Genomic DNA, 17890 nt, shown 5'->3' with positions numbered 1-17890 from the left:
TTAAAATATTTTAAATAATTAATTAATATGATTTATGTGACACATGTGAAATTTTGAAAATTATTAGATTTTTAATATATTTTTTTAAAAAGCATTTCAAGAATGTATTTTTTATATAATATATGTTATTGCTCTTGTCTGAATTAATATGACACATGTTAAATTTTGAGATTTAATTAAATGTTTAGTATGTTTTTAAATATTTTAACTTGTGATTAATAGTTTTCTTAACGTCATTTTCAAATAATGTATGTCACTACGTTTGTGCCAATTTATTTGGCTCATGTGAAATTCTGAGAGTTAAATCACATTTTAATATGATTTTCAACTATATTAAATTGTTAATTATTGTGATTTATAGAATTGATAATCATACTCTCTCAGTCCTAATTATGTAGTACATAGGAGATTTCTAGTTGTAATCAAATTTATGATATTTTAATTAATTTTTTATACTAATTTTATAAATACATAGTATATAAAAAAAATATTAAAATAAAAATAAATTAAAACATACGGAATATGAAATATAAATAGAAAAAGTTGAGAAGGGCAAACCGATTAATTGACCGGCTGACCCTAAACTCCTCAACATTCCCTTCTATAATATAGTCATATATGGTAGGTCATTAATTTGTAGTATAGTAATTCGAAAATTCATCCTATCACAACTCACCAATTATTAAAGGGTGTGTTCCGTATGAAAAATGCTTTTCATTTTCTTTAAGCATGGTTAGCAAAAAAAATGAAAATTATTTTTTCTTTTATAGAAGTAATTTTTTGTTTAAAATGCAACGATACTCACCTCAGCCTCTTTTGGGGCATTAGTTACCTCGTGTTTACCCCACTTTCGTAACTCTCATCTCCACCATTCACACCTCTATTTCTACCATCTCACCTTTCATAATATTTATCTATATTATACATAAATATTTTTAAAAGAATATCTTTTATTAATTTATCAAACGAAATTATAATCATATATCTTCATAACAGTTCAAAAAGAATAAAATCAATGATAGGTATGGTACCACTAAAAAAAACAGTTCGTCAAATTGACAAAAATTGTTTTATATTGGAGCAATGGTCAAATAAAATTATTTATGCCTAATTAAATGACTAGGAAGATAGGCATTGCTTAGCTGGACGACACAAACTGAGATTTATTTTCCAAAAAACAAAGATTCAAGAATGATATTATTGCATGTTTATATATGTTTTTCTTTAAGCATTTAGTGGGCATCACCTACCAAAGTGCAAAAGTCTTTATAAAAATTATATGTTCATCATTCTTTTATCTTACTTATGGAATGAGTCAACGTCAAATTTTAGGTTTTATAATAAATAAATAAAAAAAGAGGAAATCCCCTTTTGAAAAATATATAGGTGGGATAATGGAATATATATGCAATGACATAAATAAGGAGAGAACTTTCGAGAAATAGTAAATATTAGGCCTTAAATAAGGCTCTATAGCTATAATTTGCATATTTATAGTTAAATGTTAGGGTAGGAGAGAGGAGAGAGGCGAGCGAGATCTCGGGAGAGAGTGTACTTTTTTTCTGGATAAAAAAAATACTTATACAAACTTATTTGTCTCAAAACGAATACATATTAAGAGGAGAAAGACGAGTGAGATCGAGAGAGGGAGGAGAGAGGTGAACGAGATCTCGAGAGAGAAGGGAGAGATGCAAGCGAGATCAGGAGGAGGAGAAAGACGAGCAAGATCGAGAGAAGGAGGAGAGATGCAAACGAAGAGAGGGAGGAGAGAGGATTGCATGTTGTATTTATTTTGTGTTATATTCTATATTTATTTGTATCAATTGTATTTGAAATACAAGACAATTATATTTTGTATTTATTTTACATTGTACTCATTTTTTTTTTGTATCAATTGTATTTGAAATACAAAGAATACAACTGTATTTATCCTTCATTGGATTGGACACAAATACATTTGACAGAAAAAATGAATGTATATTATTATATGCATGGATACAAATACAACTGAGACAAAAATGTAAAATATAATTTTTCGAATATAATTGAAATAAAATAAAAAACTCTCATTTATATTTAAATGTATTTCTTCTTATTGGCAGAAGAGAGAAAATTAGAGAAACAGAGAGAGAAGGCCAAAAGATTGGAAAGAGGGGAATAGTTTGCTATAAAAGCAATATCACTTTTTTAAATTTTAAGTTATAGCTATTTTTCATAAATAAGTTATTAATTTTGATCAATTTATATTTTTTTCTAAATTTTTGCAGTTAATGATGTGATCAGACAAGAATATTGCATCTTCAATTCATGATTGAAATATTTAAGGCATTTTAATTATTTTGGAGTAGATAATAAGAGACACTAGTTTCTTTTACTTGATACTTATATTTTAGGGCTGGTGTGAAATATATACCATAAAGTAGTTATTTTATAATAAAATAAATATACTTGTGTTTTACTTGTTTACATAAAACTAGTCAAAATTCATATGAAGAATACATTTAATATACAGTATAACATGCTCAAAGTCATAAAAAAAAATCTATACTAGCAATACAATATATTTCATCTATAAGTGAGTTGTACATTTATTATACATTATGATACGCTTAAAAAATTAAATATAACTTAACTAAGCATAATGTACACTCTAATTATATAAACTTGGTCAACTCAAAATCATTTCTAAATAATCTCAAAATTAAAATATAAAATTCTCTCATTTTTTGAATTTTTGATATAAAGTTCACTCGAAATGATTTATGTTTTGACCTGTCAACTTTTTATTTATTTTTTAAAAACCCCGAAAAAGAATGAAGAAAGACAAAGCGAAAGAAGAGAAAATAGAAAGAAGGTAGAAGAAGAATGAAAGTAAGTTATAATGGTAAAAATGAAAGAAGGAAAAGAAATATTTTGCCAATTTCAAATAATTTTATACACTATCGTTTGTCAAAAGTCATAGAAAATATGCACACGGTATAATACAAAGAAAATGTATCTATACATGAGTTATACACTGACTATACATTGTGATACACTCAAAAAAAATTATATATAACTTAACTATATATGAAATATACATTAACTATGCATGAAATATACATTGACTTGACTTTTTAATCTCGATCAACTCGAAATCATATTTAAATAGTCCCAAAGCGATTCACGTTTTTGATACATCATATTTTTTTTTTAATTAAAAGAAGAAGAATACGAGTAAGAAGAAAAGAAAATGACAAAGGAAGCCATTAAAGCCAAGGAGGAATAAGAACAGAGTATTAGCCAATTTGAGTTGTTTCGAAAACTGGGTTGATCTTTTTATAAAGTAAAGGGTTTGCATAATTTATCCTATTTTATATAATATAAAATTGAATGTTAATCTTAATTAAAGAGCAAGCCCTTCTAAACCTTACGGTCTTGGGTTGGGTGTGATAAATAAGGCCCGTGATCAGAATAAAGGAATAATTTGTCCTAGTTCATAAAATAGAACTGTCAAAATGAAATAATTTAACTCGGTTTAACTCAATTTTTATAGGCTAGAGACTTAAAGAGATTAGGAGGAGTCGATCCTTTTAGTTAAAAGACTTATAAAATAGCAATCAAATTCAGTCTTAAATCGACAACGAGTTGGGACAAATTGACATTTCAATCAAAAAGTGAACAATATTGACCGTTTAGAAAAAATATTGAACGTTGATATCTTATGAACACGACATCAATACATAAAGAAATTCATTTATTACGGATTATACATATTTCAGTGAATACTTATGAAACAACATAATAGCCAAAATATAATATTCATAAGATTCATCCGAGCAAAAAACATTACCTAACAACTTTTTCCATAAACAAGAGAAGAAAAAAGAAGTGAAAAATTAGGCATAAAAACAAAAATAGAAGAGGTCAAAGATTCATAATTATAACGGAGTAATGATTTGGGCTAATAAAAAAATTCAGTGAGCTAATGATCTTAAAATGTAAATGATCTACAAAGGAGTTAGACTTTATTTTATATATTTTAAATATTTGTTTACAAAATCTTAACAAATAAAACACTATTTAAATTATATTCTATAATAAATGTTTCTAAAATTCACAGGCCACGGGCTGACCTTTAAGTCTTGTCTGTAAGGCTAGCGGGCCAAATAAGACTAGGCTAATAAACTTTATTCAGAAATGAACTAAAAAAATTAAGCTCAATACCACTTAATTCAAGGATTGGATTAGACCAGCCTAATGGCCCGAGCCCATTTTAACAACTTTACATAGAAACCTCTGGTTCGTGAAGATAGGTTGGGTTAACAAATTCATTATCACACCACTACCTTGATAAGAAGTAAAGGATAAGTACACCGCTTATAACCTTTCGTATGAATTAATTTTAATTTTTTTTTCTTCAAATAATTTATTTTCTTTTGCTAATTTTGCCCCTAAAATTTGTATTTATGCTAAATTCTTCAAGACATAAGATAAAAACTTGTAAAACATTATGAAGCGACTCTAAATCCTTGATAAATAGATATTGTGAAACCTTAAACCCTTCTATTTAGAATCGTTAAGTATGTTTGCCTTGTGAGATTGGTCCAACCCAAACCCTTCATCTAAATATAGGATTATGCTACGATTTTTGGGACATCATGCAAATGCTCCTCTTTTGAGTCGATCTTTAATTTGTCTTGAAATTTAAAAAATTTATTAATTTTTGTCTTTCAGTAAAAAGAAAGTAATTGAAAGTATCACTTGCACTGAAACAATAACCAATTTTTGTACCGCATGTCGCATGAGTAGATATTTTTGTATTATAATATAACAAAAATATGTTGCTTAACTCTATAGAAGTTATGTCGATGGACCCAACCTCAACCCTAAATCTAAACAACATTGTGGTTAAAAAGAAATTAGACTTTCACGCAAATATCAATATTTTGAGATAACTTTTAATTTTTATTTATAATATTTTTTTATATCTATTGATTAATTAAGAAAATTTACTTATTTATATGTCTAATTCCACGATATTTCTTTAAAGTTAAAAAGAAATTACCATTTTATGATGCTCTTTTACATTGTTGTTTTCCTACTCATTAACAACAGGATATTTTTATTTGACAAATGTCTCTAAAGTGACTTTTATTTGGTATTTTTTTTCTTTACTTTTTACTGAAACACACTATTTAGAAGACTGATTGTTGATGTGATTCGTTCATTACTTACTTATTCGAACTAATGATCGTCCATTACCTACTCGAACTATTATTCATCCTGGATATAGAAGATTTTAAAAATAAGTACATTTCTGTATTTCACAAACTTTTAACAAAAATCTCTTGTGACTTTTTAAATATTTTTTGTGAAAGGGCACTATTCATTCGAATTACTATTTATTTTGTATATGCAGCAAATTCAGAAGATCTTAACAGGAAGTATATTTCTATATTTCACACAAATTTTTAACAAAAATTACTTGTGATTTTTTTTATATTTCTTGAGAAAATATTCATAGGTAACATATTTGCGGAATCAAAATCCCAAGAGTAATTAAATTTTTATATTCGCAAGTTATAGTTATCCACAAAAGTTTTTTCTTTGAATTTTTTCAAACAAAAAAATAGATAAGAAACTAAATTACATGTGAACATTTCTTTGAAAGTCCTAAGTAAATATTCATGCAATCCACACTTTTCTAATAGTATTCGTAAGATATAATAGACATATTATTGATACATAATATCACAAATGTTTATATCTTACATAAGTACCTATAGATTATACTATAGAAATCTTTTTCAATTAAATCAAACTTTAAACATAGCATCAAAATATTCTAGAAGTAGTAGGAATATACCAATCATAGTATCATTTTAAATTTTTTTTATATTTCATATTATATTTAATTATAAAAATAGGTCTAAACCGCAGTGATGGTTAAACTTTAGAAGTCATTCAAAGTTAAATCAATGTTTTTTATTAAAAAAAATAATTATTTAATAATCTAATTAGCTTGAGTTTGACTTTTCAAAAAATTAAGGTCGTATATAATCAATTTTAAAATACAATTGGTTCCATTACTGATCATACACTGCATCTTAGTTTTTTTTTTGATAAATTTTTTATATATGTTTTGTTCATTGAGAAGATCGATTGTGAATTCATCCATGTAATTTTCTGGGGACTAGTTTACCTGATCTTACAACTTCTGCCTTGAAGAGTTTAAGCAGAATTGTCTGGACAACAACACTACCATTAACAACATGTTTTATGAACGTAGTTTTAGGGTTTTATCCTGATTTTCTTATTAAAAAATTAAAGTAGAATCATAATTGCTTTAATTTTTTTTTTGAAATGAAAATATAATTTTCTTCTCTATTTAGATTATTTCTTCATATAATAATATCACGATTTTAGTATATTTTTATCATCTTATACATCGACATAATTTACAATAATAGTAATCTTACACATTATGTCATGATTCTTTCGAACCCAACACGTAAGAATCTCAGTGAGGGTGTGGTGTCATAATTCATTCATCTACTGTCGACAATAATATGAAGGGATGTCAATGGTTATATTATAAAGAAAAATAATGAGACTAATAGGGTTTGAACACGTAATTTTTTACAACTCCTTAATCTGAAGACTAAATCTGTAACTTGTTTTAAGAAATGCCAATACGTTTGTGTGTATTCATTAAACATTTTGACTTCTATATTATAAAGAAAAATAATGAGACTAATAGGGCTTGAACACGTGACCTCATGGATTTTTTACAACTCCTTAATCTGAATACTAAACCTTCAACTTGTTTTAAGAAATGTCAATAGTTTGTGTATATTCATCAAACATTTTGACTTAGTGTTTTGCCCTAATTTTCTTATCATATTTGAAATATATATTTTTTTTAAAAAAAATCAAAGTATTATCATAATTGCTTTAATTTTTTTTTTTATGAAATGAAAATATAATTGTCTTCTCTATTTAGATTATTTAAGAATCTCAATGAATATGTGGTGTCATGATACATTTATCTACTGTCGACAACAATATTAAGGGATGTCAATAAGAAAAATTAATGAGACTAATAGGGCTTGAACACGCGACCTCATGGATTTTTTATAACTCTTTAATCTGAAAACTACACCGCTTATAACCCTTCGTATGAATTAATTTTAATTTTTTTTCTTCAAATAATTTTTTTTCTTTTGCTAATTTTGCCCCTAACATTTGTATTTGTGCATGGTGTAGGATAAATTCTTCAAGACATAAGATAAAAACTTGTAAAACATTATGAAGCGACTCTAAATCCTTGATAAATAGATACCGTGAAACTATAAACCCTTCCATTTAGAATCGTTAAGTATGTTTGCCTTGTGAGATTGGTCCAGCCCAAACCCTTCATCTAAATATGGGATTATGCTAAGATTTTTGGGACATCATGCAAATGCTCCTCTTTTGAGTCGATCTTTAATTTGTCTTGAAATTTAAAAAATTTATTAATTTTTGTCTTTCAGTAAAAAGAAAGTAATTGAAAGTATCACTTACATTGAAATAATAACCAATTTTTGTACCGCATATCGCATGAGTAGATATTTTTGTATTATAATATAACAAAAAATATGTTGCTTAACTCTATAGAAGTTATGTCGATGGACCCAACCTCAACCCTAAATCTAAACAACATTGTGGTTAAAACGAAATTAGACTTTCACGCAAATATTAATATTTTGAGATAATTTTTAATTTTTATTTATAATATTTTTTTATAAATAAAATATAATTTTCTAGTCTATTTAGATTATTTCATAATTTAATAATATCACGATTTTAATATATTTTTATCATCTTATTCATCGACATAATTTACAATAATAGTAAGCTTACACATTATGTCATGATTCTTTCGAATCCAACACGTAAGAATCTCAGTGAGAGTGTGGTGTCATAATTCATTCATCTACTGTCGACAACAACATTAAGGGATGTCAATGATTATATTACAAAAAAAAATAATGAGACTAATAGAGCTTGAACACGTGATTTTTTACAACTCCTTAATCTGAAGACTAAGAGCCTGTTTGGCTCAGCTTAAAGCTGGTCTAACTGACTTAAAAGCTGGTTTTTGACTTATTTAGCTGTTTGGCAATACTCAAAATAACTTATTTTAAGTTAAAAAAAACTTATTTTAAGCCAAAAGTTAAAAGCTGGGGTAGGGGTGTTTTTTTTTTTTAAGCTTATAAGCTGTTTTAAGTTGACCACATTTTTACCTCTTTGCCCTTAATATTTTTATACAATCTCCAAATTACCCACATAACCCTAACATCTTTATCTTCCATTTTTTCCTTTTCACGTTTGGCATAGCTGCTGAACTTCTTCCTGTTCTTCCAATTTAAAGTGAAGAAATATGTGAATGATAGCAAAATATAATTATTTATGGCTGTAAAATATAAATTAATTAACTTTTATTATGTTAACAGCTTTTAAGGGTATTTCAGACATTTTGATTTAAAAAACTGTTTATCAGCACTTATTTGCCAAACACATCAACAATTTTTTTTTTAACTTCAGCACTTTTATCCAAACGCGTAACTGCTTATTTTAAAAATAAGTTTCAGCACTTTCAAAAGTACTTTTTTAAAGCTGCTTTTATTAAGCCCATCCAAACGGGCCCTAAACCTTCAACTTTTTTTAAGAAATGCCAATACGTTTGTGTATATTTATTAAACATTTTGACTTCTATATTATAAAGAAAAATAATGAGACTAATAGGGCTTGAACACGTGATTTCATGGATTTTTTTACAACTTCTTAATCTGAAGACTAAACCTTCAACTTGTTTTAGGAAATGTCAATACGTTTGTGTAAATTCATTAAACATTTCGACTTAGGGTTTTGCCCTAATTTTCTTTATCATATTTGAAATATATTTTTTTGAAAAAAAAAGTCAATGTATTATCATAATTGCTCTAATTTGCTTTTTCTGAAATGAAAATATAATTGTCTTCTCTATTTAGATTATTTAAGAATCTCAATGAGTATGTGGTGTCATAATACATTTATCTACTGTCGACGACAACATTAAAGGATGTCAATAAGAAAAATTAATGAGACTAATAGGGCTTGAACACGCGACCTCATGGATTTTTTACAACTCTTTAATCTTAATACTAAACCTTCAACTTGTTTTAAGAAATATCACTACATTTGTGTATATTCATTAAACATTTTGACATCTATATATAATGTAACATTCCGGCAAAAGGGTGTCACTTTAAAGTAAAATATGTTTATTTTGAATTTGATCGGATCGAATCACGCAAAATTCTGTCCAATTGTCAGCCTTAATTTATGAGATACATGTATCTAGGTATGAAGATTCATAATATTACAACATAAAATACATTCAAATAATTAGATTATATACTAATAAGATTATTGTAATTAATCTTAAATGAAAAGTTTTGACCCATAGGCTGACTCCGAGCTAACCCTAATCAAGCCTCAAGAGTCAAAGGTTTATATGGACCGAACTTATAAGCCCTAGTTTTAAATGAACTTGAGAAATTCTATTCCAACCCTACCTCAATAACTAGTAAATTTGGACCGATTCCATGGGCTAAGCCCATTTTAACGGCTCTAGTTTAAACTTGGAATTGCATGAGTAAAGATGGAGACTTTAGAAGAAAGACTTGTATTAGTTATTAAAATCCAATTTGGGAAGTTCCAGGTAAGAATGGAGTACATTGAAATCCAAGTTATGTGCTATTACAAGATTGGTTGCTTGTCTTTGCTAGCAGATTATGATAATTGGAGAGTCATAATCTACAATTGCTTCTTTCAAGGGAAAATAATTCAAGAAAGGTGATGCACTATACTTTGGCAAATGTTGTTTTTTGTATATAAGTTGATGCTCGAGAAAAAGTTGCATAGAACAACTTAGAAACATCAAATGAGGAATCTTTGCCACGATTCACGGGCAATAATCTGATCTCGTTTCATTTTGAGTATTGATAATCTGACCATGTTTTCAGAACTGGTGAGATACATCATCTCTCAAGAGCTAAGTAGAGTACTCGGTCCAGAACCCCGCTCAAATCTTTTTTAAATTTGTCGGAGATAACCAACACCATCATCACCAGTAATCACCACAAGAACATTGGCCACTACTAAAGTGGTGAAACCGATAAGGATCCCTCAATATGATTTCCCTACTAATAATGTTGCTTACCAACTTGAAAACTGAATGGCAATCACCGCAGACTCTAAGGTTCTTAAATATTCGAAGAGTTGAACCTTCAGGGGTACTAATCAAACCATATGCCAGTGCAAGTCTTTCACTATGCATCCATAAATTGTGCTCCTTCTGTTCTTCATCTGTGTCGTGCAGTGCAAAGCTTGTATCAGCAATATAACCGGCCTCCTGAATCTTTTTTCTCAGTTCTGTCAACTTCCGGTATATTTGTTCTGACTCTGGGTGAGACAAGTCTCCGATCCCAAAGGTGTAAATTTGGTTCTTTAACTTGACCCAACTGCAAGCAAGCTGCTTTTTCACTTTATGTGATTCCATTTCAGCTCTCACGTTCTGAACGTCCTGCCACCTCCCAGAAGTTGCACAGATATTTGAATAAAGAACATAAGCTGAATCATCCGATGGGTTAGATGCTAGAAGATTTTCAGCAGCTACCTTTCCTAGTTCTGTATTCCTGTGCATCCTGCATGCTGCCAACAAGCTTCTCCAAACAAAGTCATTTGGTGGCACTGGCATTTCTTTAATAAAAGCTATGGCTTCAGGGAGCCTTCCTGATCTTCCGAGAAGGTCTACTACACAAACACAGTGCTCAATGCCAGCCGGAACTCCAAATTCAGAAGTCATAGCAGCAAAATATCTAAGACCTTCATCTACTAGACCACCGTGGCTACAGGCTGATAGAAGAGACACAAAAGTGACATGGTCTGGTTTTGAACCTTGCTTTACCATATCGTGAAAGGTATCCCTAGCTTTTTGGAAAAATCCATGTCTAGCAAAAACAGATATTAATACATTCCAAGACAATCTTGGACGCAGGTTTGGTTCAGGGAGTATTTTCAGCACATCGTTCATTTCACCACATTTCCCATACATATCCATCGTAGCGTTTCCAACAAAAGAATTGGAGTCAAATCCAAGTTTAGTAGCTAAACAGTGTATCTGTTGTCCCTCTTCCAAGGATGCCAAGTTTGCTGCAGCTGAAAGTGCAGCAGAGAGGCTGAATTGATCAAACTCCAGTTTTTCCCTTTGCATCTGCAGAAGAAGTTTCAACGCTTCCTCCCAGAGACCAAGACGAGCATTAGCTGCAAGCATAGCATTCCAGGTCACTGATGTCTTATTTAGTAGCTCATTAAAGATAAGACTACTCGAATTGACATCACCACAGTCAGCATACATTGTTATGAGAGAGTTCCTAATGTATTCATTTGTCTCAAAACCAGTCAGAATTATATGTCCGTGCAATGGCATGCCATACTTCAGAAGATCAGTTTCAGTTGAGCAAGAACCAAGAACATGGATCAAAGTAATGTAATTTGGAGAATTTTCTTCCTCTCTCATCGACTTAAAATTTCTTACTGCCTCAAGTGTGTCCTTTTTATCTGCATAGCCACCAATTAATGCATTCCAAGTGACTAATTCCCTGTCAGGCATTTTTTGAAATACCATTTTAGCCTCGCACATCATACCACACTTTCCATACATGGTGACTAATGCATTGCCAACTATTAAATTGTCATGGAGCCCATGAGCAATTACAAGAGCATGAATAATTTTGCCTTCATCAAGCAATTGGCCATCTGAACAAGCAGCCAAAGCACTAGCAAAGGTCACATAATTAAGTGTTCTTTGCAAGTGAAGCAGTTCAGTCAACACTTCCAAAACCTTGAAGTACTTGCCCGCTAAAACATAACCAGCCATCATAGAGTTCCATGAAATCAAATCTTTCGCTGGCATCGCCAAGAACAAACTTTCTGCATCTTTGTCCCTTGAAGCCTCCAAATACATTGAGAGAAGAGTATTTGACACACAAATATTAGAATCCCATCCCAATTTCAACGACAAACCATGAACACCTCTCCCTAAGTTTACACGATCTATAGTTCCACAAACAGACATCAATGAAGAAAGTGTTGTTGAATTGACATCGTCGTGATTACGACGCATTTCAGAAAACAAGCTGAACGCCTTTCCGCACAACTCATTATTTGCTAGTGCAGAAATAATTGAATTCCACGATATAGTGTCACGGTCGTTCATTTCCTCAAAAATATAAGAGGCATCCTCAATGAAACCAAAACTTCCAAACATCGAAATAAGAGAATTTGATACCGAAACATTGTCCTGGAATCCAGACTTTACAACCTGACCTAGCACTTGATGACCCAAAAAATCATCATCAAGAGCTATGCAAGAACTAATAACAGCAGTGAGTGTGTTTTGATTACCAGACACCTCCTCATGCCTCATTCTTTGGTATAAATTTAATACCACATCCGGGTAACCATTATCTGAATATGCAACCATCAAAGAAGTCCAAGTAACAACATTTCTTTCCGGCATTTCCTCAAACAATGTTTTAGCACTACAAGGTAGTCCATATACACCATAAAAATGGAGAAAAGAAGTTCCCACAAAAACATCATGCAACAAACCACATTTCAAAACCAATCCATGAATTTGAACCCCTTCCAAAACCATAGTTTCCAATTTACTAAACGCAGTCAACAAACTAGCTAAAAAGTACCCATTCGGTTGAATTCCACAACCCCACATTTCAACAAAAAGAACTACAGCATCCCAATAAAGACCCATCTTGACATACCCAGACACCATATTATTCCAAGACGCCAAATTTCTCTCGGGCATTCCATCGAACACATGGCGAGCAACTTCAATTCTTCCGAACTTCGAGTACGTATTGATCAAAGTGTTGTAATGGAAAATGCTCAAATGGGGTTCTTCCTTTAGACAAACTGCATGAACTGCCCTTCCAACAATGTCTTGGGTGATATTGGAGAACCCCTTTTGATGAAACCCAGAAATTTCTGGTTCTGGGTGATCTTGCAGGGATTGAAAGGGGCGGCTTATTGGCTGCTGTTGTCTGCATTGAACTGAGAATGTGCTGAAGAATTTGAAAGGGAAGTAAATGGTGAAAGCAGAGAGCTTTTTGTCAAGGCAATAGTGTTTGGTTCTGGTAGAATAGAGCAACAAAGCACTCATAAAATCAGCCAGAGAAGTAAAGCTGCACACTTTGCTGTATTTTTTTCAGTTGCCAAAGTATAAAAACGAAGAAAAATTGCAAATTAAGATCGAGAAACAATACATGGATTTTGAATTGAGAAGTAACGGTAGTTAGAAAAAAAAGGTACTTTATTTTTTTCTAAAATGTCAAAACCGTTTTGGATTTATTAGTCGGAGATTGACTTGAAAGAGAGTTTAAGAAAATATATAAAAACAAGATTTTGAATTTTGTAGTTTAAACTAAAGACGTGTAAATTAATGAATCAAAATATTCATTTAATTTTGTGATATTAAACATGTTATGTAGAAAGTTAAAATTAAAAAGTTATCCAAAAAAAGGCTAAAAAGGAAAGTAAGGTAAACAAATTGAAACATAAGAAGAGGAAGTAGTAAGACAAAAAATTGTTTAAATATTACGGACCGTTTGGTATAGTGTATAAAAATAACGTTCAATAGATCATATTAGCAATACTTGCATTAGTTATGTATATATTATTTTTTATACATTATTTCATTTGATGTATTAAAAATAGTATGCATTATGTAAAAATATCCTTAATAATTATGATGGAAAAGATGTAAAAGTATTTTTGAGGGGTAATTGAGTTTTTAAGCATGCTAGTGCATGTATTAAATCTCTTTGCATTACTAATACCTAGAATTTCATGGTATTTATAGTACATTCTCCAATACACGATAAAATAATGTATAACTAATGTAAGGGACTACTAATACACAAAGTTAATGTATGCATTATTTTTGCTAATACACTCTACTAAACGATCCCTTAGTAGGTGTTTGACATGGTCCACCGTGAAATTTGAAAAAAAGAAGAAGATAGTTTTTTTTTTCAAAGTAAAAAAAGTAATGTTTGAAAATTGAATTGTGTTTGGCCATGAATACGAATTGAAGTTATCTATTACTTTTCAAATACCTAAATATTCTAAAAAAAAATTATAATCAAACCTATTATACAAAAAAAATAAAAATTCATAATCAAACACCGCGTTGCTCGTCGTAATGAACTAGACACACCCTTGTTTTTTGGGAGGGGCATGACTTCACACTAGGGGGAAGAAGAACTATGCTACTAATAGCATGATTATGATCTAGCATTCTAAAGGAAATGTTGTTGCATTGATACTTTAGACACAAAAAAAACTCCTCACCAGGGAGAAGAAGAATTATGCTATTATTAGCATGAAATGCTCTAGGCTTTCCTAAGAAAGTACTATTGTTCCATTGACACATTAGGGACAAATCAAAAAAAAAAAATTATACTTCTAGCTGTGTCACTCTTTTCACTTCTTTTTTTAGAATTCTTTTTTATCCCTATTAGATGATGTAAGGGGTCGTTTGGTGTGACGGATATAAAAAAATAGTGATGGGATAAAATTTTTGAGTCTTGTTTGGTTGTCATGTTTGAAATAACTTATCCCACCATTTATGTCATAGTGATGAAATAAGTTATCTCATGTATTTAATCGTAGATAACTTGTTCCCAACCAAACGGTCCCCTGAGCTTCTTATGTAAGTGTATGTATATTGTGTGAAAAAATTCAATTAAAAATAATCGCATAAACATGAGATATATCGAGATTATTAGTTAAATAGTGTATAATCATGTATATATGACATATAACCATGTATACAGTTATAGATGTATAAATATCTATATACACTATTTAATTGCAATAATTTATCTTCTTCAACAAGCTTATTTTTTTCAATTCCAACCTACTTAAATCATGATTAATTTATTTACTTATGTATCAATCGACAATTATATATATATATATATATATATTATGTTCGAATCCGATTTTTTTATTACATAAATAAGAAGAAAAGGAGTAATCTTCAATGGAAATTAATTATATATTGGAGAATATTACCAAAAAAATAATAAAATATTGGAGAAGAAAAGGGACAGGAGAGTCATCTAAAAGCTCCGCCATCTATTTTAGGTAAAGAATTTTGATCTAATGGATATTTTGTCTAATATTTTCGTAATGTTATTCCATCCGTTATCATTGATGTTTGATTGAGTAAGAAATTTAAAATTGAAATAATTTTTTTTCAAATTTATTATCTAAAACCGCTTATATATATTTGTGTTAATATAAATTATATAATTAAACAAATTAAAAATTAAAAATTAAAATATTATTAAATATAGAAGGATATCGTTCTATTTGGACTTAGACTAAAAATAAAAGAGTTACATAGATTATAATAGAATGAGTAGTATAATGAAATTTTTTCAAGCCCATGAGTTATGACTTGTAATTATGACTACCTAACTTTGATACAAAACGATGTGGTGCAACAGATGAGGTTGCTCTTTTTTTAATTAAAGAATTCATGTTCGAGTTCTGTGTATAAAAAAAAAATTAAAGAAAACACTTTTTAGGGCTCTATACGACCTGAATCTTAATTCCACTGTGAATTTCAAATACTAAATAAAATAAAATAAAATAAAGAGATAACTAACATGTTCTATACAATTAAGCATCCATTTAACCCATGGACTGACTATATATGAATTATGAGCCTACCATACATGAGTAAAATCATTTCACCTTTTGGATTAATTGCTGAGATAAGATTGCTCAAGGATATTGAACCATATGAAATTGATATTAATGATTAAAATAGCTACTATTTTTTTTTAAAAAATAAATAAATATTAAAGAATATCATTTCTTTTCCTTAAAAATGCACGATCAATTGATGATCATATTATTTTAATTGATTTGAAATTTATAATTTTCTATATAGATATGACATTTATATTGGAGTTTTGGTGGCTTTGATTCTTGGAGTTACTTTGTTGACCTCCACTTTCTTGCCATATCTTTTCAATAAATCCTAACAACCACAAAAGCATACGATGAAATGGAAATTTTATTTGTTGAATACAATATAATATTTTTGCATAAAAATAAAGTTAAACAAAATCATTCGTTCAACAATATAAAGTACTTCTAGTTAGAAAAATATTCTTTCATGTTTTAATTTATGTGACACAGTTTAAATTTCGAAAGCTAAACATTTTAAGTTTAATCATCAATTTAGACATGAAATCTATAAAAAAAAAATTTAATAAAAAACTACGTAAAAAGTATTATAAATCACAATAATTGACAATTTATAAAATATTTTTAAAATATATTAAAAAATTAGGATAAAAAAAGGCTAAATTCTGAATGTCCATCTCACTTGATGAGTACTAGACACGTTCATTTAAATTTAAAAATCTGATGATTATATAATATCTATATTTTAATCCCTGTATTAATCTTTATATAACTTGTTCGTCAACCATTATTTCTAACCCCATCACTAAATTATTCATTCTTTAATTATATATCTAATTTAAGTTGTAGTAGCTCTTATGAAATATAACTATATATTATATTCATATGAACAATATTGTATTTCATTTCACTTCATTTTGAAGCAATTAGTACCTTTGGTGAATGTCATCCCAATTTATTCCCATTTTGTATTTTAAAAAAAGGGAAAAAGCTCATTTATATTCCGCTCTAATTGAAAATTGTTCTGATTTTGCAAAATCATTTTTTAAAAACGATCAACTATGATTCGACCAAGATATTAACTAAATTGCTTTCTTAAAGATAAATAGTTCAGATATCATTTTAGTTAACAAATAATGATATGAACGATTTTTTTTTTCAAATGAAAATGACATAAATGAGTCAAAATTTTGATGCATGACATAAATAAGTATTTTCTCAAAATGTAACGACATATTTAAATTTTTTTCGCTTAAATAACCAAGTCACATCATACTATTCATTTCCAAATAATAGTGTACCTAAATGTCGAAAATAATTGCACCTTACTTCATCTTCAGAAAGAAACAGGAATATTATTGGCCCCTTATAATTGAGCTACACTAGATTCATGTTTCTTAATTAGACTTATCGTTCTTTTTATAAAAAAAAAATTAAAAAAATCTTCTAAATAAATTCCTAAGGTATATGATGAATAAAATATTTATGAAATAAAAATTAGATGAAACCCATCAATACTTATTATATTAAAAGAAATAAAATTGAAGGAATATTTTTGACAAATTGAAATATTAAGTTTCACTATCTAAAGGATATAACAGTGACATCATTTTCTTTCAACTTTTATATTTCTTTTTAGCTAGTGGCTGGGGAGAGTCAATGACTACTCATAGTTACGACACTTTCCACCTATTTTTTGGACCAACAAAAAAATAAAAATATATAAATTGGATTAATTTTTTCATTTTCTTAAAAAAAAATATACTATTAATACTTCAGTAGGACATATTATTACATTATAAAAGGAAGAGAAAAAAAAGAGAGGAAGAAATGTTTATACTTTTAGACTAGCTTTTAAAAAATTTAAATATCTTCATAAAACTTATATCAGTCAATATTTTAATTAAAGTATATTTTTCCTCAAAAATCATATTTAAAAAGTATTCGTGCCGACACTACACACAAAAACCCACACATATTTTGTGTCCCACAAAATTTGTTATTATTTGTTATTATTATAGATGTTTTAGTAGTACCAACTTTGTAACTAATTCTATTGCAAAACCACTATAATTATATA

General features: G+C 28.9%; 1 protein-coding gene across 1 annotated transcript; it reads right to left on the bottom strand.

Moving 5' to 3' along the window:
- Nucleotides 1-9675: 9675 nt before the first annotated feature.
- Nucleotides 9676-13416, bottom strand: LOC107004045 (pentatricopeptide repeat-containing protein At3g24000, mitochondrial). Its single transcript, XM_015202265.2, has one exon. It carries the CDS (start codon nt 13247-13249, stop codon nt 10133-10135), a length of 3117 nt encoding a protein of 1038 aa, XP_015057751.1. The 5' UTR covers nt 13250-13416; the 3' UTR covers nt 9676-10132.
- Between the last annotated feature and the right edge of the window lie 4474 nt (nt 13417-17890).

This window comes from Solanum pennellii, chromosome 1 (assembly GCF_001406875.1).
Source record: "Solanum pennellii chromosome 1, SPENNV200".
NCBI classification, from domain to species: domain Eukaryota; kingdom Viridiplantae; phylum Streptophyta; class Magnoliopsida; order Solanales; family Solanaceae; genus Solanum; species Solanum pennellii.
The sequence above is the reverse complement of the archived record's forward strand: the minus strand, read 5'-3'. Positions and strand labels throughout refer to the sequence as shown.